The following is a 24,696-nucleotide window of genomic DNA, read 5'->3' on the forward strand; positions in this document are numbered from 1 at the left end:
TCAAGACGCTCGTCTCGGTCACGAGACATGTCACCTCAGTCCAGCCCGCGAAGCAAGCAAATATGAGCACGAAATAGAGATGTTTGAAGGCTTCCAAAGTGCTTGGGCACACGGAGAGCAAGCATCCTGGATTCAAAGACAAACCTTAACGAACCACTTAGGGTGTCATTGTCTCCGATTACGCCGGCCGGCTCAGTGCTCCCACCCATTCAACGGAATGGTGAGTTTTATTTGCATGTCGTTTATACTTGTTTTTATGCCAGTCGTATCATTTGATATCATTGTATTTATTTAGAGAAATGTATGATTTATTTATAGAAATGTAGAATTGATTTATAGAATATAAATATTTCTGACACGTAACCGGTCTGTGGCGCAACAAAGGTTGGGAACCACTGTTCTTGAGTACAACTATGAAATCCCTAAAGTTTACGGTATGGCAATTACGCTAAGTGTATTTCATTATTATTTTTTAAATTTCATTTACATTATAAAACAGGAATTTGTCTTTTTTTTAAACGGTCATAAGAACCATCTATATAGTTATTGACGCATTTCGCAAAAACTGCAAGCACGAATCTATAGCATGGATTTGTGCAAAAAAAAAAACAACTTCATAACTGGGAGTACATTTGTTTATTTCCAATGCAGGAGCGGTCGAAATGCCATTAAACCAAAGAGATGAAACATAACATGAACATGGGGTTCAAACTGTTACCGTAATCGTATACTTTAATCAAGCAGTACATAGTACTACCAAGTTTAAATGGAAAAAAAAAAATGAAGAGATCAACTTGGAGCATCGTATCCACTTGACAAGTCTCTCTTAGTTCAGCAAATCAAACTTTTTCTGAAATCCACATCCACTCAGAATGACAGAGACCAAATATGCAATATAAACAAACAATATATTCTCTCAATCATTCTTTTCATGAAGTTTGCATGTAGGGTGAAGGACCTTTTTTCTGATCACAAGCCATTTGTGCCTTTTCAATGAATTTTGGATGATTTTCCTTCCCCAGAGGACGATACTAAGGAAAAAAAAAAACGATGACTCAACTATTGTAAAAATAGTTAACATAAAACGACGGGACTTTGTGAGATGTTTTGAAACCGTTTCAAAGAGTTTCTGAGTTTTTTTTTTTTTTAAGAACTGCATGACATGGCCAAACCATAGCTCTTGTGCAAGGCTTCAAAGGTGCAAATGAGCGCTCTGAAGACAGTTAGAACAATAATGCAATTCATGTACGGCACGAGCCCATGGATAAACAGGAAATCCATCGATTTGGGTGACTAAACGTGATCAAATCAAATAAATACAGCACACTATGAAGTAGACTTTGCGTAACATTAGGGTTTTATATTTAAGGTCAACGCATTGAGACATTTGAACATGGTTTGAAAGCACATTAAAAAAAATAATGCTTTAATATTAGGAGTTTTGAGATCTATAAATAGATTTTTTTTCTGAATAACATCAAATATATTCACTTCAGCCTCTCTCTCCATTTTAAACAAAACTTTACATTGTGGTATAATCACATGAAGTAAGGCAGATTAGTTTGCCTCAGTCTTGTCTGCGTGAAAGGAGTGAGGGCCCTCAACAGTTCGTTTGATAAATACAACACCGTGGCACCTGTTCCTGTCAACCCGTGGAACCTGCCGATCGATACATGGTCCCGTTCGCGGGGAAAAGGATGGAGCCGGCCGGACGTGTTAGTATCTCTGTCTCGTGTTGATTGAACAGGAGCAACCAACGGGCATACAACGGGAGCTTTGATCATGTCTCGAGTTTGCATAGCAAACTGTACAACGCTGCTGCTGCTGCTGCTAACGTAAGACACCAATGACGATATACACAACATTTACAAATTTACAGGAGGAAGAATCCAACAAGAGGGAGGCACCCGTTGAGGCAGTGGCCAGGCTGCGCCGGCTGCAATTTGGAGAGTGTTGCCACCGGCACAAATTGGAGGTCTACAACCTGCAACTGCAAGTAAGTGAAAGCTGGCAACGGGGAGTTATTGGGGTGGGGGGAAGAAAGCCGATCTGGAATCCAGAGCGCCATCTTCAGCGGCCCTCCCTCGGCTCAATTAGGCACGAGAAAGATGGAAACAAATGGATAGCTTGTCGCTTGTCAGTGGCTCTGGGCTGCCTAGATTCATTTCCCCTGTTGAGTCCAGACGCGAGCGCTCGCTCCTCTTTACACACCGTTGGCGCTCATCTTACTCTTCTGGGACACTTCGGTTGCTGCTTTAGCCTGCCAGAGAGAGAGAGAGAGAAAAACCTCAGCTACTGTAACAACCCCAAATTTGAATCAACAGACATTCCATGACCTTGACGTAAACATTATTACCGAAAGACAAGCTAAAGGATAAAAGGATTCAGATCGCAAGTCCATTTTCGAAAGAGCAGCTCTGGTGGTTTCTGATGGCATCGCAGTTAAAAGTGACTTAACCTTTCGAGCGGGTGTGGGGGACGGCGATAGCGCTATGAATAGCCGCTATTTGAAGAGCTCGCGCGCTGATCAAAGTTTACATTGAACCATTTTACGACATGGGTGCTGGTGCTTTAGTGAGAGCAGTACACTCAACGTTTCGTCTCCCAACAACCTCAGAATTCCACCTTTGTTTTTGAAATGAACAGCTCCAGAATAGTAAATGGCAGGATGGACTGCCTGGATAGAAAAGCTGCTTGACTGCTTTGTCCTTCCAACAAAATGAGTGAATATTTATTTGCCCATAAGAGTGAGCCCGTTTGAGTTCAAATTGTACGGTAACTTGGCAAGACGTTTGATCCCATCTTTCCACTCACCTGAAGGACTTCGGCGGCAGTTAAAGGTTTGTCTGACATAATAGGAGCTTTGCTCCTTATCTCCTCAGCCTGCAACATAACAATGACACGTCAACAAGACAAAGTGGCAGCGAGCCAGCGAGCGAGCATTTAGAAATGGATTCACTTGACTTGACGCTATAACTGACTAAAGTCATTTCAAATGGCAAAACGTGGCGTGCCGTCGGAAGGTACGGACCGGCCTGTCTTTGATGACGACGGCGGGGTCCGGCAGCAGGTCCGAGCCGCCCGAGGTCCCGTTTGCTCCGTTAGTCTCCGCTGGAGTGCTTTTCTGCAAAAATAGCAGCCGTGAAATTCCGCAGTGGCTTACGTTTAGCTCGGAAAGGTCTTGAACGGAATGTCCCAAATAGCCGGGCTCGAGTGCAACTACTTGAGGTTCCCTGCCGTACCGCTCCTCTGCTCTGCTCTGCTCTGCTCTAATCGGTGGTGTGTTTCAGACCTCAAATAAAGCCCACCGCACGCAACGCTCGCTACGCGGTTGAACCGGACTAGCGCTCGTAAACCGGTCAGCCAAATTGTCAACTCGAACTTCCTTTTTGGGAAGCTGCGCCGTCGTCTCTCGTCACGGAATGCCAAAGCGTTAACTAGCCGTTTCACCCAAACGAGTTGCAGACCATCGGGAATTGATCCAACCTCAAGTTTCGGCACAGGCGGGATGACCGGGGCCTTGGGTTTGATGTCCGTCAGGTACATGGCTCTGGAGAGCAGCAGCAGCGACGGAGGAACGTTCTCATTCAGGTGCAGGTCCAGCCACTGGGGGGGGGGGGGGCCACAAGAGTGGTGTTTTTAGCGGCGCTCCGTACAGCCATCCAATAAAATCCTCGCATCTGTTACCTGCTGCAGTTGCAGACGGAGCTGATCCGTGGTAAGACCCAGAGATCTCATCCCGCGGCTGCGACAAGCCGCCTGCAGCTCTGACACACTCATTGCCGCTACGCCCTCGGCCGCAATCATCTGTACCGAAAGAAAAGGCCTGCTAAGGAGGAGTAGCGCAGAGGGAGTCAGGGAGTGGTGCGGCCATTCCTCCCATCTCTCTCTCTCTCTCTCTCTCTCTCTCTCTCTCTCTCTCTCTCTCTCTCTCTCTCTCTCTCTCTCTCTCTCTCTCTCTCTCTCTCTCTCTCTCTCTCTCTCTCTCTCTCTCTCTCTCTCTCTCTCATTCCTCCCATCTTTCTCGTTCCTCCTCTCACCTCGTCGTCCGACTTGATGGTCCTGAGTTGCAACATCAGCTGGAAGCGCAACAAGTTGTTGGTGCCGATGGGCTGCAGCTCCAGCAGTTTGCACAGAGCGACCAGCTGGGGGCGCTCCAAGTGCTCCAGCGTCAGCTCGTCCTCAAACAGCTTTGAAAAGCGAACAATGTCCTTGGTGGTGGGCTGCTCGCCCGTGCCCCGGACCTGATTGGGACACACAAACGTTCACGCCGCGGCAAAGCGCTAAACGGCTAACGACTAACTAACGACTTCCAAGTGGCGTGCCACAAAGCAATGACGGACGGAGCAGAGTCGTTTCTCTCTCGTGTACCTTCTGAACGTATGTGGAGAAGCGCTGAGTCTCATCTTCGCTCTGAGCCGTGGCCTTGTTCCTTCGAGCCATTTCAGCGATGGTCTCTTGGAGAAACTTGGCGAGTTCCAGCTTTGCGGCAAGGCCCTTCTTTTGCTTCTCCTCCTGCGCAAAAGGAAATTGAAACCCAAGTCATGGAGATGCCGTCAACCGCCTTAGTAACTCGGACAATGTTTACGCCGGCATCCTGAAAGTCACGGCCAAGTTAAAACGCTGCTATTAGCGTTTCCAACTCGCTTTTAAAAACTTTGCGTATGATGTCATACCAGGCAGGCCGCTGCCTCGTATCCGAGTCACGCTCAATAACGACCGCCGTCGGGGTGACGCTACCAACAGATTCAAAAGTTACATGATCTGTGTGAACCCGTCGCTGACCCGTGTGTGTGTGTGTGTGTGTGTGTGCGTGTGCGTGTGCGTGTGCGTGCGCGTGTGCGCGTGTGCGCGTGTGTGCGCGCGCGCATGTGCGCGTGTGTCCATGCCCACATGCCTTTTTGGACTCTGTCTCAAAGGTGGAGGGCAACATTTCCGGGAAGAGCTTGAGGAAGACGGGAAGGAGGAACTCCATGAAGGGGACGATGATGAACACCATGAAGGGCACCAGACGGAAGAGGTCGGCGCACGTCCTCATCAGCTGTGGACACCAAAAGAAAACATTGCGCTATTTTGTCTTTCACATCTTCAGGTACACTGGTACGCAAGTTCTGCAAAGTGCCGAACGGAGTTCAAGCGCGGCACCGGTGCATAATGCGCTCGCTCACGTGACGTGACGTGACGTGACGCCATACGTCGAGCGTGAGGATATCCCGCAGCGTTGTATTTTGACATTCAGAATTCAGCCAGTGTTTTTACGCTTCGGACTGTCTTCAACTTGAGGTAATTTCTGTGCCGCTGCCTTTAACGGGGCAAAAATGTAAACTCTCACCCTTCTCCTTTCCCTACGCGTGAGGATGTGTCCGTGCAGCAGACTCCACACCATCCTTCCCGCGACCGTGGTGTCGATACCGAGCAGCCGGAAGCCGTTGTAATAATGCTTCAGCTCGTCGACGATCCTGAGATGCAGAGCCTTCTTGGCCGCGGCCGGCGCCGTGGGTCCAGGAGCGGCAGCGACGGGCGTTTGCGCTTGGACAACAGCGGCCACCGTGTCCTTTTTCTCGTCCGACGCCCGACTTTGAGCGGAAGGTGAGGTTTTAGTCTCCCCATTTTTACTGTCTTGGAGCCAAACGACAGAACTGTGCAGGGCTCGGGCCAGTAGGGCAGTGTTTTGGCCGCAGCCCAGGTTGCGGGATCGGTAACAGCGAGGCTGGCCGTAGCGGGAGTGCCTGAGCGGGGAGGCCGATGACGAGATGTTGCGCGGAGCCCCTACGTGGAGGTTAGCTCTCGAAGACAGAGAAGAGCAGCCGTGCCGCTGGGACAACAGATACGACCCCCTGTGGGCAACAAGAAAAAAGAAAAAAACAAAAAAAATAGGGTCAGACACGACGCAAAGACCTTCAACCAGTTAGAAATTGCACTTTCGACAAAAACAAACGACACATTGGAAAATGTCACCTGCAAGCAGAGGACGCAACGTGTTACATGGAGAAATGGCAAAACCCGCAGGGCAGGGTGCAGCTCCTCAAAATTGATCATTGCGCAATTAGTCTTTGACAGTCACTGGATTTGCGAATTGCTGCAAATTCTTGAACAGAAACTGTAACGACGCTGTTGTTGACATGCATGTTTGCATCAATAGAGATAACAGTTATATCATTGATAGAGGGACCGAGATAATTGAATCTGAATTGGAGTAGTTTGGCCAGAAGACTTATGTAACATCTTCACCCCACATGTATCCTGTACTGAAATGATTAACGTGAGTGAGTGAGTGAGTGAGTGAGTGAGTGAGTGAGTGAGTGAGTGAGTGAGTGAGTGAGTGAGTGAGTGCCTTTCTTTTCCTTTCTTTCTTTCTTTCTTTCTTTCTTTCTTTCTTTCTTTCTTTCTTTCTTTCTTTCTTTCACACATAATTCTCTCCAACAATTCATTTCCAGAGGGGGGAAATATCCAAAATAAAAACAAAATTCAAAGCGGCGACTTTCAATAGGAAATGTCCACTGTGCCGATATGTTAGCAGAGAAGCAACATAGAGTGAGTTGCTGATGCTTATGTAAATGACTATTAGACGATAAGAATAAATACGTAGAAAAGAAAAATAAAGCGCTTACCTGGATCTGGTAACAGCAAAGAGCACCTGGTGGCTAAAGACTGCCATTGCATGGGTAGATCACTGGGGACAGGAATGTGAGCGGAGATAGAGAGATCCGATTACAACGCAGTAAGAATGAACATGAAATATATCAAGCAACTTTCATGGTAGCCGAGAACGATTACACATTCAGAAATGTCAGAAGCATAACATTAGAAACTGCCAGCCACATTGACACACGTCAAAATGATTTTGAATCGGCATTAAAAGGAACATTTAGACTACAATGAATGTACGCACGTCGATTTCAGATCAATTAGGTCCTTATTGAATAAGTCTATGATGCACCGACGTAACCCGGGCTTTACGCTCAAGTAAGTCAACAAGTAACAGTCCAGTCGCATTTCTTTGGGTTATTTTCCACTCACGTGAGCATCACACACACAACTGGCATCGAATCAAATTGGAAGACGCAATGCCAAATTCATTTGTACTTTCTTTCTTCCTTTCTTTAACACACACACAGTAGAAGTCGTGTGATACGTATTCGACTAGTTGCAACGATCTGTTTCTAGCCGGCCGGTTAGCTGGCCATTGTAGCGCGCTATGCTAGCGAGTGAAATGGCGAGCCCACTAACCTCCAACGTCAATGACCCAAGAATCGTCGTTGCTGACAGGGCGTTCAAAGGCTTCCTTGGTGCGACGTGACAAATACCATCCATTCTCAACAAGCGGCCATTGTAAACAACGACGACGATGTCAGAGTCCGCAGGGACGATCAATCCATCGGAGACTCCGGCCGGGCGTCTGGTCGGGGGGGTTGCGTGCTCAGTCCTCCGCCGGAGTGTCTGTTTTCGGATTCTCCCAAAGAAAGCAGCGGCCCGACGCAGGCTAGCTAACCTGCTGTGTTGACACAGCTACGACCATGTGCGCATGTGCGGCGGCGGCGCGACAACAAAGATCGGAAATGCTGCGTGCAATGCTCGCTCGCTCGCTCGCCGAAGCTCATTTTGTGGCCACCCACCACCTAAATGTGATCAACTACAAAAAGACGCCGTATCAGCGCACGTCATGATGCCACTCTTGGTTAAAGGACTGCAAGTATTAGAGCTTTAGCAAACACAGCCATATGACGTTCATGGTTATTCAAGACATAAGCACATTTCAGTTACGAAAAAGTGGATCTGGAAAAGACAAAAATGGAGCGCAATGGATTCGGTGACAGTACTGTGCCGAGGTCGGAAAAGACTCAACTTCGTTCTATTTGTACAGTGACAATACAGTGAGATGCCCCGCACTCGTTCAAATGCCGTCTTTTTGTGATGTCAAATAGAAGACAAAGTTCAATCATTTCAAAACCTTTTCCACGACCCCATAACTTGTACGATTCCTTTTTCAGAAGTGAGGCAAAAGTACACAAGCTCAATGGTGTGTGCACAGAACTCAAACTAATAATCCGACATTGTCCCTGTCCCCATACATTTCTTGTAGCATGCGTGAATTGTGAGACCTACGTGTATGTTGCAGCATCCGATCGAGTGTCAATAAACTAACAATAAACTGTGCATTGTGCCTTTCCTTGGAGACTAGCCATTTTTAAGGGGTTCGAGTCCTTATTGTGGCAATATTGGGATGAGTGTGAGAGTTTCAAACATCCATGTTTTTGGAGCGTGGGGGAATGCAGGAGTACTGGGAGAAAAGCTGATTCTGCAGAATCAGATGACTTCATGAAGTCAACATTATAATGAATTAACCCGGCCCGTGTCCTATCAAATGGGTGCTGTGCTAACTAAATAAGTGTTGGGAGGCACAATGTGCATGACACTTTTACTTTTTGCACAACATATTTCCTCTTTCACTTGGGTGGAGGCGTGACTGTGACCTGAAGTGCTGGCAGCCTGCTGCTTGGATAGGATGAAATGAACAGTAACCTCCACGTCCCGATGTGCCACTTGCAGTGGCCCCTGCAGATTGAACGCCTTGGCAGGCAGTCCGTCCGTCCGTCCGTCCGTCCCTAAAGGCGCTCCCGGAGTTTGAGAAGAGCGCACCAATTCGAAAGGCTCTTGTTTTGAGCAGGGTGTCATTAAAATCTCCGGTTCTTCCGCTGAGGAAGAGCCCGGCTTTGGGATTGGGTAGCGAGCAGATAGCGTAACATCCCCCTCCTCCTCTCTGTGGAGAATTGCGTTAAAACGAAAAAGGATAGGCCTGCGCTTTCTCAATTTAAGAGAACACATTTGTTGATTTGGATTTATTTCCCCCCCACTTCTATACAAAACGAGGACGCGTTGCTGGCTGGTGTATGTGTTTAGAATGGGACACGCTGAAGGTACTGACATTTTTATTTGCCTGCATTTCGCGACTCCCCGTCCAAAAAAAAAAACCCCTGCATCTCATAAGCCATCTCTCCCTTCTTCTTTTTGTGCATGTTTTTGTTTGAGCGCCGCCGCTACCGATGCATGCTCTCGTCCACCCGTCGCCGGTGCACGCCTTTCGCAGCGGCTGCTTGCTTCTTTTTCAAGCACATTCTCCCCAAAGCGCCAGTGATGGAGGAATAATCACGCCAGACAGGCAGCCATATTGGCAATGTACTGTTAGCTTAGCTAGCGTTAGCCTTCCCCTTTTCATCTTATTTCCTTTGCCTGCCGTGTGCTCCAACATACGCGTTGCTGCGCGCAATCAACGCGCGTGTGGACACATGAAATATGCCAACACGGTTTCACGTCTGCGTTCTCAGCGCCCGCCACCAAAGTTCAGAAGATTCCGAAGCCCAATACAATCATTTTTAGCTAGGTAGCTCGGAAGCTAACATCCCACAAGGCTATAAGATCATCCTATCCAGTGAGAGACAATTGTCTGCGCAGATGCTTTTCCCCCGTCGATTTCCTTCACGCATCTGTAAGCAAGCATCTCCGCTTCGCTCGCTATATCCGATTTTTTTCAGAAATCCCTTTGCACGCTTTTCATGTTTTAGTGAGCGCTTCACGGCCCCACACGGACGGATGTTTACATCACCATTATCCACCTTCGTGTACACGCTGAACCTCAGGCAGCCAGGCAAGCAGCCCGGCAGCCAGGCAGCCAGCCTCTTCTTTACACTTGAAACGTAATAAAAGTGTCAACAAATTGGTGCGAAAAAGAGAGCGGATAGTGCTCTTTGTTTTGTTCTCCGATAACTAACAAACTGCCATTTGTTTGTGTTGGCCGCCAAAAACACGACGGCGTAGACGTTTACCAACAGCAAGTATTCGAAGCGAGCTCGTAGGGTTTGTTATGATGACGAGTCTCTTTCTAATGAACATGCTACTGAAAGTGGGACTTTATCAAGATGTGGGTGGGGATGGACTTATTGAGACATTCATTCGACATCATTGATGATTAAAATTGTACGGGTGGCTGATACCTTACGTGTATTATCATGCACAATTTACTTCTACGCAACATGTATACACTTTCCCAAGAAAGTGTGTGCCAGTTTGTTGATTGAAAAAAAGAATCAATTAACTATTTCTGCATTTCACTTCAATCTTTTGAGTTGAGTCGATATTCCTGTCAAGTGCCTTTGGTGTCCACAGAGGAATTATTCAAAGTGGCCAAACTTTAGCACAATTAATTCCGCTCCGAAAAATGCCTGATCCACCGCCCCCCTTTCGGATGTATCTGATTTTTGCATGTTCACAACACTAAAAGTCCTAAAGACTACAGCATGTAGCATGGATGTTTATTAAAACAGTTACAATATTTGATGCATGCTTTTCTTGTTGAAAAGTGACTTAAACAAGCAAGTCATTTTGATGACGAATATTCTCTTTTCATGATCAACTTGACCATTTGCACGTGTTCCTGAAATTGCTGTCCACCTGTCATAATATATAGTTGACGTGACAGCATCGTGTCTTTGTTTGGTCGACGTTGAAACATCTTGAAATAGTTGCGGAATCATAAATACTTGACATATTTGTGTAGCGGAATGTCAAACTTGTGCACCCTGTCATCGTGAGGTATCAATTGTCAAGTATTTGATTTTTTTTCCTTCTTCTTCTTCTTCTTCATGATGATTTGAACGCCACCTGATGTTGATATCAATCTTTAGCTCCCAAAATAACAATTTGCACGCGTCACTCCCAACAGGTCCAGTCAAAGAAAAAGAAAGTTAAGGATGCCGGAGCCCAACAATGGATTTCTCCTTCTCTTTCATGCAAGGGATCATGGGAAATACAATTCAGCAACCCCCTCAGCTTATTGACTCAGCCAACATCAGACAGGACGGCACCTGCGACACCGGCAGCGACCCGGGCGAGGATGGCGGTCCCTCCTACGATGCGAGCCTGGATGCCGATTTCTACCCGCCCTCAGCGTCCGAGGACCTGCCGCACGTCTCCAACGGCTACCCGCCGGGTCTGGGCATGTACGAACCGCAGTCCAAATTCTCCATGTACTCGCAGTTCCCCAACGGTTCGGCCAACGGCTACGGTCCCATACGCAGCTACGCCGAGCACGGGCTCCTCCTGCCGGGGGAGAGCACGGTGCTAAGGGGTCCCGGTCTGCAGGAAAGGCCCCGCTCGCCTGTTTCGCCCCCGCTGCCCACGCATCACCCGCACTTGCACCACCCCCACCATCATCACCATCACCTCCCCCACGCGCACCACTTCCTGTCCAACACGCCCCACATTCAAAGTCACCCGCAGAGCCCGCTGCCCCTGCCCACCCAGCACCACCTTCCCCACACGCCTCACATCATGACCCACACGCTGCCGCCGCCGCTGCAGCCGCCGCCGCCGCCACCTCCTCCTCCGGCACCCTTGCACTTGCCCTCCTCCAGCCCTCCCCCCTCCCTGGTGGACAGTACCCCTTCCTCACAGCCTGTCCAGCCTCCTCCCAGCGCTACCACGGGAGTGCTGAAGACCAGTTCCCCTGAGATCAAGCTGAAGATCATCAAGACGTATCAGAACGGCAAAGAATTGTTTGAAACGGCACTGTGTGGAGATTTGCTGCAAGAACTGCAGGTATTGCAGTCAACACTCATTATATACATAGAGATAGCTATATAATAGCTGTCTAATTATTATTATTTTTGAGTCGTTGTTTTGCCACTTTTTCTTTGCTTTATTAACCACTCAGGCAAGTAAACATCCATATACAGACGGGAAGAAACACAGCTGGCGATTGTGTTCATGAGGTTTCATGGTTCCTTGTAAATCTCCTTCTCTATATTTCATTTGAACGAGTCTTTGACTGGAGGACTTAACACATTTGTTCATTTATGTTCACCATTGATAGAGCTCGCCGCCGCATGTCACAATGCAACGTGAAAGCCAAATTGCATAGGGAAGATGCGGCGGCCATTACGGGATCGCAAAGGGCAACGCCGACTGATGTCCCACCGTCTCCTCGGTCTTATTTTCATCTTCAGAAGGAATCTCAGAAGAACGAGGCGGCTCAGGTGCAGCGCCGAAACGAGAGGAAGAAGGAGAAGAGGAAAAAGAACGCAAAGTTGCAGCCGCGCATCCAGGAGCAGACTTTGGAAGCTGTCCAAGGCCAGGCAGGTGCCACGGGCCAGACGGAGGACACCCACGTTCAGCCGCAGCCAAGAGAGCCTCCGCTGGAGCAGACGGAGAAGCTTCACAAGACCGTTATCCAAACTGAACCAAAGGCAAGACCTCAAAGTCTCGTCTCTCGTTGCTTTGGAAGTTAAGCGGCCGTTTTGTTCCCAGGTTCCAAAAGTCAATCAACCCTCAGTAATCCAAGAGACAGGCTTCTGCAAAGAGTTTGTCATTGGAGATCTAGTGTGGTCCAAGGTGGGCACCTACCCGTGGTGGCCGTGCATGGTTTCGTCCGACCCGCAAATGAAGGTCCACACGCGCATCAACACCAGAGGTAAGTGCGCCGCGGCGGCGCTTTGTAGACAAGCATGAAGAGTTGAAGCGCTCTGCTCCAATTTGACCTGCAGGCCACAGGGAGTACCACGTCCAGTTCTTTGGCAGCGTCGCTGAGCGCGCGTGGATCCACGAGAAGAGGATCGTTATATACCAGGGCAAGCAACAGTTTGATGAGCTCCAGGCGGACACGCTGCGGAAGACCACAAACACTGTGGAAAAACACAAAGTACGTCAACAACGGGATTATTTTCTGCCTCGACTCGTGTCTTTTGTGGGCTCAGCTTCAAAGGAAATGAGTCACTTCTGATCAACATGGTGTCAAAATGGGTGGTGAAACGTCTCTTCATGGGTGTCCGGAAATAAACAAACAAAAATATGCTCAACTTGCCGTTTTCTCTTTGGCAGCTGCTGAAGCCCATCCCTCAGAGAGAGCGCGCTCAGTGGGAGGTCGGCGTGGGCCACGCAGAGGACGCCTTCCTGATGACGCGTCAGGAGCGCATCGACAACTACACTTTCATTTACGTCGACCCGGTCCCTAACGAGAACCCGGTCGCCAAGAAACCCGTGGGCCGGCCGGAGAAGCGGAACCGGCGCTCCAGCGGCTCGGCCAATAAGAAAGACGACGGGGGGCTGAAGTCGCCCGACGGAGATCAGCCGCCGAGGAGACAGCTGCCGCGTCGGCAGTGTAGTATTCCCAACGCGGAGGACGCCAATGGCTCAAACGAGAAGAAAAACTCCAGTCGGTCGGACTCCCCTAAAGAGGACGCCGGTTCCGATTCGGGAGCCAAGCCGGATTCTCCGGCACCGGTCAGGGCCTGGAAAACTGCGGCGGCGAGAAAGCTTCTGCCGCTCTCCATCACCATGAAAAGGCTGAACGTGGAGATCACAAAGTGTGACTGGCCTCTCCCGCAAAAGCAAAAAATGGCTCCTTCACCTCAAAAAGAAGAGGAGGAGGAGGAAGAGGAGGAGGAGGAAGAGGAGGAGGAGGAGGAGAAGGAGGAGGAGGAGGAAGAAGAAGAAGAAGAGGAGGAGGACGAGGAGGTGGAGGAGGGGAGAGTGGAGGGAGAAGGCAGGCAGCCTGACCTCGGCTACTGTTCACCTGAGGTGGGTCAAGCACAAGTATGAACCAGAACCAGCACCGACTTGTTATCCTTTCAGCAACCAATAGCTGAATGCAAACACGTGTAGAAATACAAAGTCGCAGGCGGACCGCATTCTTTGTCCTCGTAATACTCTGTGTGTCGGCGTCGGCAGGAAAACAGAGCCAAACCCGAGGCCAGTCCCGAAGAGGACGAAGATGTGGACGATATGGAGGAAGAAGGGGAGGAGAGAAGAGAATCTCCCGCCAGTCGGAGGAGCGAAGAAGGCGGAACGCAGCCCGCTTCCTCTCCCGGCTCTCAGCACAGCAGTCCACACGGTTTGGAGAAGATTTTCAGGGGGGGCACAAAGGCACGGCACGGCACCGCGCCGCCCAGCTCAATGTTTGCTTTGGCGCTCGTTCAGGTTCTCAAGAGAGGAAGCTGCAGCGGCGCTCGGTCCGGAGCAGGTCGGAGTCGGAGAGAGGCAACGACCCCGTCCCCAAAAAGAAAACCAAAAAGGAACAGGTATCCAGACCAGGTTGCAGTCTTGTTTTGACCTTTAAAACCATTTTCAACAACAGGATGATCAGGATGTTGTGGTACATTTTCAAATGCAAAGCAAAACCTAGGACACTGACTTTATGCAATAAGAAGCTTTAGAAATAGACCACACAGCCGTTTTATCAGTCAGCTTCTCTTTTCACTACATGACAAAGTCCAAGGAAAAAGCATGATGGTATTTCTGAGACTACGTACATCCACATTGTTGATGCCAATTCTTGTTCCATTCCTGGAGACTAACGTCAAAGCAGCAGCAGCAGCCACTCCACGCTTTATTTCACCATCTCATTTCAGGCCGAAATGGCGCCGGAGGCCACACCAAGGGCGGGATCCCAGAAAGGTTGGTCATTGCTTCCTCCCTGCTATCTTACTTCCTTGCTTGCTTCCTTCCTTCCTTGCTTCCTTGCTTCCTTGCTTGCTTCCGCTTTTGCCTCCATTTCGGATCTTTTCCTGAATTGCGTTCTTGCCATTGCTCAGGAGCCAGTGAGATATCGGATGCCTGTAAACCGCTGAAGAAACGCAGTCGGGCATCCACCGACGTGGAGATGGCTTCCTCTCAGTATCGAGACACGTCGGATTCCGACTCCAGAGGCCTCAATGATCCGCAGGTAGGCTCGGAGAAGAAGAGCTGATTGGGATGGCCTTTCCGTTAGGGTTTGAGATACCAATGAGCTGGCAGCAGTCATCTATTGCCAGGCACCACTTATGAGCTCTTGAAACATCTCACCGCACGCACGCACCGCAACGCCAAGTCTTTGTCCTTCTCTCAGGGTTTATTCGGGAAGAGTCTGGATAGTCCGGCGGCTGCAGATGCCGATGCCTCAGACACTCAATCTGTGGACTCCGGCCTGTCCCGTCAGGACGGTAGCACCGGGAAGAGGGACACCGTCTGCCAGGTCAACGCCGACGAGGGACAAGTTTGCAAAGCTTCATCTCATCACTTCTTTCCGTGTAGATATGCGAGGTGTACGCCGAGAATTTGGTGGCGTGCGACGGAGACTGCAACAGGCAGTTCCACCTCGAGTGTCTCGGTCTGACGTCCCTACCTGAAGGAAAGTTTGCGTGCCCGGAATGTCGAAACGGTAAGCGGACGGCGGCGTGGTGATGCGTTCTCAGTCTTTCCCGAGCCCTTCTTTTTAGGCACTCACCCGTGCTTCAGCTGTAAGGAAGCCAGCCAGGAGGTGACGCGTTGTTCCGTGACCGGATGCGGATGTTACTACCATGAGGATTGCGTGCGGAAACTCCCGGGCTTTGCGAGCAGCTCGGGCGGAGGCTTCAGTTGCCCTCAGCACAGCTGCGCCACCTGCTGTCTGGAGCGAGACCTGCAGCGAGCTAGCAAAGGTGAAGCCGCTGTGACCGAGCGACGGACGGACGGACGGACGGACGGACGGACGGAGTGTAAATTGTTGTTGGGTGAGTCTGCCCTGGTGTCAACTTGACTGTCCGGCGTCCAGGTCGCCTGATGCGTTGCATCCGCTGCCCGGTGGCGTATCACACGGGCGACAGCTGCGTGGCGGCGGGCAGCGCCATCCTCACACACCACATCATGATCTGCAGCAGCCACGGCAGCGCCAAGCGCAACGGCCTCCAAACGTCCCCCGTCAACGTGGGCTGGTGCTTCCTGTGCGCCAGAGGTAAGCCCCGCCCGCCCACCCAAGGCCCGCCCCGCCCCAAACGATGAGCACACATGTACTCCGTACGTATGTGTCTTATCCTTAGAAGGCAGGGACTTGTGATATTTCTCCACGGAAGCCTTTTTGTTGTTGGTGTTTTTTTCCTTCCTTCCTTCCTTCCTTCCTTCCTTCCTTCCTTCCTTCCTTCCTTCCTTCCTTCCTTCCTTCCTTCCTTCCTTCCTTCCTTCCTTCCTTCCGTTGCGTTGCTCAATGCCATTTTGACGTTTGCCGAGCTTGTTCCTTTGCACTCACTCCGCTTGAACGATTCCCGGACGTCAACAAGCGTCCGTGGCCCCTTTCTTTTTTTTCTTTCTTTCTTTCCTTCCTTTCCGTCCAGCGTTTAAGTGCGGTTTGACATGTTTCTTACTTGTGTCGTGAGTATGCGTGCGAGACGGTGCGTGTCCTTTCTCTCTTTTTGGGTGATTTGGTCGTGGTCTTTTCGTTTTTTTCTTTCTTTCTTTTTTCCCGATTTGTTGGCGTGACTGCGGCTCACCCCCCGTCTCTTCCTGTGTGTCTTGTGTAGGGCTGTTAGTGCAAGACCTTACTGACACCATATTAAGTTCATATGCCTATAAGTCCCACTACCTTCTGACCGAGTCAAATCGTGCTGAGTTGAAATTACCTATGATTCCCTCTCCTTCGTCAGCTACCAAAAAGAATGTTGGCAAAGGTAACTGAACCGTTTTTCTCTTTCTCCCGCGCTGGTTTGTGTTTGTATTGTGCCTGCTCCCATCCCGATCACTTTCTCCTTTTATTTTGAATGCCGCTTTTGTTTCAAAGCCTTTTGGGTGGGTGCCATCTTCATTGACTGCTTCGATCTGCGGTCGATCGCCATGCCGTTGTGCGTCGAATCAATAACCCCAGCCTGAATCCCTTTGAATTAACACGGAACTCTGGGTCGCATGCAAAACCCATCTCATTCAATTTGAAAAGTGCCTGTTGGCTTCACCAAAGGGAAATATAGATATAGATATTTGTATTCTTCCATCATTGTCGTCATCGCTCGGTGACCATATTCCCCGATAGAGTGCTGAAACAACGCTCTGAAACGTGCAATGGCGTATGTTTCACTTTTTTTTTTTTCTCTCCTCGTTTTAAACACTTTGAATCTTGTCGAAAAACACAAACATGCCATCATGGCACTTCCCCATAGGCATCTCTGCTGCTTCCGTTGTTTGTGCGTAGGCCTCCAGGGAGCAGTGTGATGCACTCATGCAGGTAGATTTGGTGAAAAGAAGGCAGCATTAGAACGAGTTGTTTTTTTCGGGGAGTGTAGAAAGTTTGTTAGTATTGTTATGTCATCTATTGTCTCGACAATATAGAATGATTTGAAATAGAAACAAAGGTATTCCTATTACTATGATGAATGGCCTCTTGTTTCTTTGCTAGTGTACGATTTTCTCCACATCTGCTCAAACCAAAAGAGATCAATTCACTCAACATGCATTTTTCCATTCATTGTTATTCCTATTTGTCGGTGAAAGCAACAGGTTGTCCGCCGTGGACGGCACTTGCATGCGGCCCATTGCGCAGTGACTCGCAAATGCCCGCTTTCAGAACATGGACGGACGGCAGTATAGCGCAATGAGGCTGGATGCGCTGCCTTGGTTCATGCTCTGTGTGTGTGTGTGGGGGGGGGGGGGGTTGTGGTTGTGGTTGGAGGTGCACTGCTTCTCTGCTTGAGCCCCGTGGCGGCCTTCTTTTATTGACGCAAAAGGCCGTGTCCTGCTTCAACCCTGACCTCAATTGTAAGTTTTGTTTCTGAGCGCAATTGTCAGTCGGGGCACATCTCCTCCTACCTATTTGGACACCTTGGACCTGCTTTGGATGGAATGAAATCCCAATTTGGAAAGAAGTACAGGCCGAGTTTCGAGTGAAACTAGTGAGAGAGACTTCAATGATGCGTTATTGGCCTAGAATCACTTCTGAAAATTCCATACAAGCAAGGTGCAGTATGTGTGATGGGGAACACATTGCTTTATTGGCAGGACTGCATGCCTGCTTTTTGTTTTGATTTTCAACCCTTGATCACTGGCTGTTTGGAGTCCGCCCGTGTTGCCGCTGCTGCATGTGTATCCGCTCGACCAGCCCTCGCTACGCCACGCCACGCCACGCTACGGCGCTCTGAATCTCATTGCAAGACGTGTGATCACCGATGTGTGGAAACCACCACCATTTTCACCCTCCTTGGTGGCACGTGGTGGTTGTCATTGAGTACAGCAAGGGTACTAAATTGTGAAATCAAAGTGAATTTTTCCCATTCTGATTTGGCTTTGGAGGCAGCTGAACTTGAGATTTGCCCACTTTGGAGGTTCTACTCTTCCTGAGGCTTTTTGAGATCTTTGACAATGGCTGCTCTGCCAACGAGATTCAGAGTTTGTCAAGCTTTGAAATTCTTAAAGCCTAATGATGCCCCCCCCCCTGCCCCCCTCTCTTTGCATACTCATTTCCCATATCAAACACACACACATGCACCCACACTCATGTCCATGTCCATCCATCCATCCATCCATCCAAACAACTGTAGGAGGCAAGTTGCTGTGCTGCGACTCGTGCCCGGCTTCCTTCCACCCCGAGTGTTTGGAGATGGAGATGCCCGAGGGGCCTTGGTCCTGCAGTGATTGTAGGGCTGGCAAGAAACCTCACTACAAACAAATTGTCTGGGTCAAACTGGGAAACTACAGGTATGCACACATGAAGGACACACACACGCGCACACACACACGCACACACACACACACACACACACACACTCAATGAGAAAGGGCCGTGTTGTCGGGTTCCTGCAAATGATTCCTGCGCGCGGCGCTCGGGCTCCTTTTTACCCTCGTCTCGCAAGGTGGTGGCCGGCGGAGATCTGCAACCCTCGTTTGGTGCCGTCCAACATCCAGAGCCTTCGTCACGACGTGGGCGACTTCCCGGTCTTTTTCTTCGGTTCGCACGACTACTACTGGATCAATCAGGGCCGCGTCTTCCCTTACGTGGAGAACGACAAAAACTTTGTCAGCGGTCAGATCAACATCAACAAGACTTTCAAGAAAGGTAAGGGAGCGCAGGTTCCGGAATGCCTACTTTCTGACAACCTGTTGTCGGGGTCTTTCAGCTCTGGATGAAGCAGCCCGGAGGTTTCAGGAGCTCAAGGCCCAGAGGGAGAGCAGGGAGGCTTTAGAGCAGGAGCGCAACTCTCGCAAACCGCCACCCTACAAATTCATCAAGGTAAGAGCAAATAATATCGTGGCATCACTTCTCAACGAGCTCAGTTGCTAGCAAGCGGTGTGCGGTTGAAAACCGAGCCCTGAGGAACCGGAGGCTCCACCCTTTCCTGACGTCGCAAAATGGCAACAAAGTGCCCTTCAGTCAAATTGTTGATGACAGGAGAGCGATGCAGGCTCTCCAGGGCCACAATTTGCACAGCCTCTCTCTCTCTCTCATGTCCTCTTTGGCGAGGCGTTGCTAGTAAATTGTCATTTTCCTGTGCTAGTCCAACAAAGCCGTGGGCAAAGTGCAAATGCACGTGGCCGCCGACTTGGCGGAAATCCCTCGCTGCAACTGCCGGCCTGCGGACGAGCACCCGTGCGGCCTGGACTCTCAGTGTCTCAACCGCGTGCTCCAGTACGAGTGTCACCCTCAGGTCTGTTGCGCTAGCCGCCGTCCGCTCCGAGTGGCGCCCGCTCACCTCCTTGCCTGCCGCCGCCGCCGCCGCCGCCGCAGGTATGTCCCGCGGGAGACAATTGCGAGAACCAGTGCTTCTCCAAGCGCCTGTATGCCGAGACGGAGGTGATAAAGACGGAGGGCCGAGGGTGGGGCCTCAGAACGAACCAGGCTCTGAGAAAGGTATGGCGAGAGAAGCGCTAGGCTGAATGCCTTCACATTCGCCAAGCGCCAATGGCCCTTCTTAAACCTTCTCCCCAGGGTGACTTTGTGATCGAGTACGTCGGAGAAGTCATCGACTCGGACGAGTGCCAGCAGCGAATTAAACGCGCCCATGAAAACCACGTCACCAACTTCTACATGCTGACCCTGACGAAGGTAACGCCATTGAGGGGAAAAAGAAAGAGAGAAAAAAAAAACACAAAACCACACCACCTCCTCAAGCTACATCTTTGCGTACGTCAGGATCGCGTGATCGACGCCGGTCCCAAAGGGAATTCTTCGCGCTTCATTAACCACAGCTGCAGCCCCAACTGCGAAACCCAAAAGTGGACGGTCAACGGCGACGTCCGCATCGGACTCTTTGCTCTCTGCGATATCGAAGCCGGTGAGTTGCCGTTCACCCGGCCGGGTGTTGTCGGAGGAGTCGAATGAAAGTCTTCCCGTCTCTGCGCAGGCGCGGAGATGACCTTCAACTACAACCTGCACTGCGTGGGCAACAGGAGGACATCTTGCCACTGCGGATCGGACAACTGCTCAGGTTTCCTCGGGGTGCAGCCGACTGTAAGCGCACGTGCCGCTCGGCCCGATCGGCCTTGCCGTCGTTTCATTGTCTCGCGAATCCCAGAGTGCTGTGGTGCAGGAGAAAGAGGAGAAGGCCAGGAATGCCAAGCTGCGGCAGAAAAAGCGCAAGCTGCGCCTGGAGGGCAAACACGCCGCGCACGACTACTTCTGCTTTAACTGCGGAGAGGGAGGAGAGCTGGTGATGTGCGACAGGAAGGAGTGTCCCAAAGCGTACCACCTGCTGTGTCTCAACCTCAGCAAGCCGCCATATGGTGAGCAAATCTCTCCTCCATCCAGTCTTCCGAAAGGCGCTCGAAAGAACTGAAAGCATGGAGCTTCTCTTCCAATCTGGACGCGTTGCTCGCGCGCTTTGTCCATGATAGCGTTATTATTCACGAGGGCACAACGATGATTAGGAATGCACGTGAAGTATCAAATATGCAATAAAACCAGCCGCTTGCTAGCGAACGGGGATCTGTTTAGCGATGAGGGCTGTTTTGGGTTTTTTTTTTTTTGCCTCATCCTGACACTCCGCCCGCAGGTCGTTGGGAGTGTCCCTGGCACGACTGCAGCATCTGCGGCGCGCCGGCCTCGTCGCTGTGTGACTTCTGCCCTCGTTCCTTCTGCCCGGATCACGAGGAGGGGGCGCTTAGCGCTTCCTCGCTGGAAGGCCGGCCCTGTTGTTCCGGCCACAACCCGCTCAGCCCCTTGGGCTCTAGCCCCGGTTCTGCTAAGCCGCCATCTTCTTCTCTGAGCCCCGTCACGGTCAAAGAGGAACCGCAAGGAGACGATGTGGCGCCCTCGTTACCTCGTTCGCTGTAAAGCGCACTCCTGGCTGGCGTTCCGCCCTCCTGCGCTCGCTAAAGGGAATATAGTCCGATTTTTGTTGTTGTTTTTTTTTCCTCCCTGGCTGGCGCCGAGACACGTCAAACAACTTATGCGCTGTGAGATTGGAAGAGCGCACGCGGGAGGCGAGGACATGCGGCGGCGGCGGCGTTTCTCCGGCTATACAACACCCACCGCTAGCGCAACTCGGCTCCAAGACCAACACCTCGTTTTGGAATAATCCCGAGTGTTGCCAGTAGCTGTCTCTTTGAAGGAAGTGAAGCGAGGTGGAGGGTGGGGACGCCGCCCCGTGCCGCCACGCCACGCCACGCCGTTCCTCCTCCTGTTTACCTGCTGTACGCCACGGCGGTGGCTGGCGTCTCTTTCACACACACACGCACACACACACACACACACACACACTTGGGCTGCCTCACGTGACACGCCCCTGCCCTGCCTCTTTGACTAACTGAAGGGGCGACACTTTGTGCAATTGTTTTTTTAGGCCCACACTACATTCCAACATTCCTTTAACCATGTTTTTGATATACTTCTGGTGATAGATGAATATAATTGTATACATATCTATGTTTGTTCATGTTTACAGGCAGATTTTTCTCACTTCATCTCAGTGAGTGGTGTATTTCTTTGGTTTTAGGTGTTGCGCAGAGCTCCTTGTGAAAATCGTCCTATTAAGGTGAAATACTGTATCATGATATATAGCGTACTGGTATAACATGACACTTGTGACTTTTTCTTTGCTCATTCACCTGTACATAATTGGCTCATGATATTGTAAAGTACTTAGCAACGGGGAGGCACCGCCCAGTCTCCACACTTGATTTTGAACACGAAAAGGAGGGCCGGGCCGCGCCAGTGAGCACTGCTATCCGAGTAGCGTTAATCAGCCTTAAGGGATGACTTTAGGAACTACTGCCCAGATCGGTTCCAGTAACCTTTGTGTACTGTGACCGTTTTATTTCTGATGTTTTTTGCCAAAACTTCTCTGAAAAGCACTTTCACACGCCTCGTCATTACACTTTTTCGTTAGCTCACGTACGTATATACAGAAATGTATATTAAAGGAACATAAGTGTTTTGAAAATGGATACCTCTTCTTCTGGCAGTGACATAAGAATTTCAAATGTGTTGTGACCAAAAAGGAAAAGAAAAAAAAAGAAAAAAAAAAACAGTTTTGGGGCGGCAAAATTTGAATGACCGCCAGCCTCGTGTTGAAGAAATCATGAATCGCTGTCATGATACACAGTCCAGTAAGTATAGTGTACAAAATACAACCTGTACAGTGTTTTTAAATTGCTCATCTGTCGAATCTTTTGTATTTATTGCACCACATTTTATACCAATTGCTTTGTCAAACACCAGTGCAGTACTCCCTGTTACCGCCGTGTGACATTTGAAAAGAGGGAAAAAAAAGAAGGGGTATTATTCTACTTGTAATTAGTGCATCCTTTTTGTTGTTTCTACATAGGTGTAATGATTCCACATTAGCCGCTGCTCATGTGTGGTGACTGTATTTGCTGTTTAAAGCAGTTCAGTATTGCAATGTTTGTCATATGGGGGGGGGGGGGGGGTACTTTGTTTTAACCTGGCAAGGTGATTGGTGACACTTAAGTCAGTGTCAACGCCGAGCAACTTATTAAGGACGTTTTGTGTCAAAGAGGTCAAAAAGAGTGGGGGGTGCCAATTGACAGTGGACAAATTGTGGCTTAAGTGAAACGGGCCATGTCTCCTTCATGTTGTTTTTGCACTTCTAAAAATATTTTCATTTGTTGCCATTTTCCCTCAGTGGTGTACAGTGCCATGAAAAAGTATTTGCCCCCCCCCCGTCAACATTTTTTTTTTTTTTGCATAGTTTCCTCATTGGAATGTTTTCCATCATCATACAAGCGGGATGGTACGGGGTTCGCTTATTGTTGAGTCGCAAACACTGACCATAGCTGAGGCGAGGGAGGCCGCCAGGTCTTTGGGTTGTTTTTCTCGTCTGTTGAGTGCGTTTTCTTCACTCTTTGTTGCGCTTGAGTCGGTCGTCTGGGGTCCTCACGCTCTCGGAATGGCTTTGTAACCCTTTCCAGTCCGACTTAGCTGTTGTTGAATTTCTTTGGATGGCAGCTTTTTGTGATCTTATGGCCCACTTCATTTTCTCAGACGCGCGCGCGCGCGTTGTATCTTGCTCTGATGTTTACATTTGTTTAATAATTAATGTGGGGGGGGGAATAAGAGAGAATTTGAGGAGAGGGCAACATTTTCTCGGCACAGTACACAACTTTTGTCCCCCGATAGTTTCCTCTCAACGTAGTCATCGGTCATCAAGGTTCATTTAACAGCCAAGCATGTCACCACCCAAACTTGAATGTTATTATTTATTCTTGTGGTCTATTAAGTGTGGACAACAGGCTTTTGTTGTTGTTGTTGAACCATAATAGCATGACTGGTCTCTGTTTTTTTCAAGGCGACTGTTAAGCTGAACTGCACGTTTGAGTCTTAAAATGCCTCATCCCAGCATTATTGTGTTCCTTTCTTATATTTTTCTAGAATAAAAACAGCGGCCTTTTTGTTTTTGCACTTGCGATTGATTGCATGACATCGTTAAGTGCCATTTTCCAGTGGCGGCATTACAACGCAATCATTTGTATGTTGCATCATTTCATTTGCTTCAAAAAACAACAACAACAACTAACGTTTTGTTTATTAGTGCCATTCATTTGTGGAAAATCCCCCCAGCATGTTTGCTCCTTTGTTGGTGACCCGGAAAGCGTCAGAGTGACTTCAAAGCATCATGGAATTTTTTTTTTTTTTTTTTAAACCACCCTTAGTGCTTCAAAGTTTTTGCTCCTCTTTTTTGGTGCAATTTTGCTGACTGTTGTTGAGTTTTTGGTTGGCGGGCGGGCGGGCGGGCAGGCAGTCGGAGAAGAATTGGTGTTGTGCTGAATAAAAACTCACTTGCAAAAAGCACTCCGTTGTTTTTGTAGTAGAATACATTTGAGTTACTAACTGGGGTCATAGCTCTTTCTCTCGGTGTTGCTTCAGTGAAAAACGTGGATGAACACGAGCACCATGTTGATTACTGTTGAACCTGTGTTTCTGCATATTGTTGGCAAACCTGTAAATAGTCTTGCATTGTATTTGCATAGGATCATGTTACTGTGGCGTGCTATTTTTATTTGATTTTTCGGCTTGTACAATTCCGCTTATAAATGTGCGTGACTGTTGGGAAGACACTCTTTTTGTACATGATTGTCTTTTTATTTGAAAATATGACCTCTGTCCTTTATTTCATTGAAAAGTTGAGTTGGAAGAGTTCAGACATGCCTGAAGTTTGACTTTAATAAAGCTGTACTCTGTCTCAGTGAAGCGCGACTTTTGGCTGGCTTTGAAATGAGCATAAATTCATTTGCATGAATAATAATATGCACGTATGCAAACAATGAAAACACGAATGAGTAAAGAGTAAATGCGTCAGAATACCCACTTTGAATGATCTATGAATTGCATGTTTTCTAGTTTTAGTGACGGTTGCGGATTTGGAGTGCAATCGAGTCTCATAGCTAGATACTTAACGTGACGTGGCGTGTTGCGTCCATGTGTCAAAAAAGACCATTTTTAGGACAACTTCCGTCTTTCAAAATAAAACCACT

The 24,696-nt window shown here is 49.2% G+C and overlaps 2 protein-coding genes across 7 annotated transcripts; one reads left to right on the forward strand and one right to left on the reverse strand.

The window, feature by feature from the left end:
* Window positions 1–621: 621 nt before the first annotated feature.
* Window positions 622–7,626, reverse strand: letm2 (leucine zipper-EF-hand containing transmembrane protein 2). 2 transcript variants are annotated; one of them, XM_088377409.1, is made up of 11 exons: window positions 7,231–7,624; window positions 6,612–6,673; window positions 5,333–5,837; window positions 4,898–5,041; window positions 4,372–4,515; window positions 4,041–4,244; window positions 3,688–3,807; window positions 3,487–3,606; window positions 3,032–3,124; window positions 2,815–2,883; window positions 622–2,260 (listed from the first exon to the last, which is right to left on the reverse strand). In XM_088377409.1, the coding sequence occupies exons 2-11, from the start codon at window positions 6,656–6,658 to the stop codon at window positions 2,204–2,206; spliced, it is 1,503 nt and encodes a 500-aa protein (XP_088233535.1). In that variant the 5' UTR covers window positions 6,659–6,673; window positions 7,231–7,624; the 3' UTR covers window positions 622–2,203. The 2 variants fall into 2 exon arrangements, with proteins under 2 accessions (XP_088233535.1, XP_088233537.1); XM_088377411.1 differs by lacking the exon at window positions 3,032–3,124 and having other exon boundaries at window positions 7,231–7,626.
* Window positions 7,627–8,596: 970 nt separating this feature from the next.
* On the forward strand, window positions 8,597–24,412 carry nsd3 (nuclear receptor binding SET domain protein 3). Of its 5 annotated transcripts, none has more exons than XM_088377399.1 (25): window positions 8,597–8,918; window positions 10,721–11,595; window positions 12,003–12,242; window positions 12,304–12,466; window positions 12,540–12,694; window positions 12,874–13,572; window positions 13,723–13,885; window positions 13,972–14,072; window positions 14,403–14,448; window positions 14,586–14,716; window positions 14,879–15,004; window positions 15,064–15,190; window positions 15,249–15,449; window positions 15,563–15,742; window positions 16,305–16,451; window positions 18,309–18,465; window positions 18,621–18,823; window positions 18,885–18,997; window positions 19,263–19,412; window positions 19,493–19,615; window positions 19,694–19,810; window positions 19,898–20,039; window positions 20,109–20,215; window positions 20,295–20,487; window positions 20,757–24,412. In XM_088377399.1, exons 2-25 carry the CDS (start codon window positions 10,765–10,767, stop codon window positions 21,035–21,037), a joined length of 4,896 nt encoding a protein of 1,631 aa, XP_088233525.1. In that variant the 5' UTR covers window positions 8,597–8,918; window positions 10,721–10,764; the 3' UTR covers window positions 21,038–24,412. The 5 variants fall into 5 exon arrangements, with proteins under 5 accessions (XP_088233525.1, XP_088233523.1, XP_088233526.1 ...); XM_088377397.1 differs by having other exon boundaries at window positions 8,598–8,918; window positions 20,280–20,487; XM_088377400.1 differs by having other exon boundaries at window positions 8,598–8,918; window positions 16,428–16,451; window positions 20,280–20,487.
* The last annotated feature ends 284 nt before the right edge of the window (window positions 24,413–24,696 follow it).

The sequence above is a fragment of the Syngnathus floridae genome, chromosome 5 (genome assembly GCF_059516105.1).
Source record: "Syngnathus floridae isolate MCC-2025c chromosome 5, RoL_Sflo_1.0, whole genome shotgun sequence".
Classification (NCBI taxonomy): Eukaryota; Metazoa; Chordata; class Actinopteri; order Syngnathiformes; family Syngnathidae; genus Syngnathus; species Syngnathus floridae.

Coding starts and splice junctions, on each gene's coding strand:
- letm2 (XM_088377409.1), bottom strand. CDS start 6,658: ATGGCAGTCTTTAGCCACCAGGTGCTCTTTGCTGTTACCAGATCCAG. Junction 5,042..5,332: donor CGCGTAGGGAAAGGAGAAGG/GTGAGAGTTTAC, acceptor TGGTGTCCACAG/CTGATGAGGACGTGCGCCGA. Junction 2,884..3,031: donor TCGTCATCAAAGACAGGCCG/GTCCGTACCTTC, acceptor GTTATGTTGCAG/GCTGAGGAGATAAGGAGCAA.
- nsd3 (XM_088377397.1), top strand. CDS start 10,765: ATGGATTTCTCCTTCTCTTTCATGCAAGGGATCATGGGAAATACAATT. Junction 13,886..13,971: donor TCAGCACAGCAGTCCACACG/GTTTGGAGAAGA, acceptor GCGCTCGTTCAG/GTTCTCAAGAGAGGAAGCTG. Junction 14,717..14,878: donor GAGGCCTCAATGATCCGCAG/GTAGGCTCGGAG, acceptor TCCTTCTCTCAG/GGTTTATTCGGGAAGAGTCT.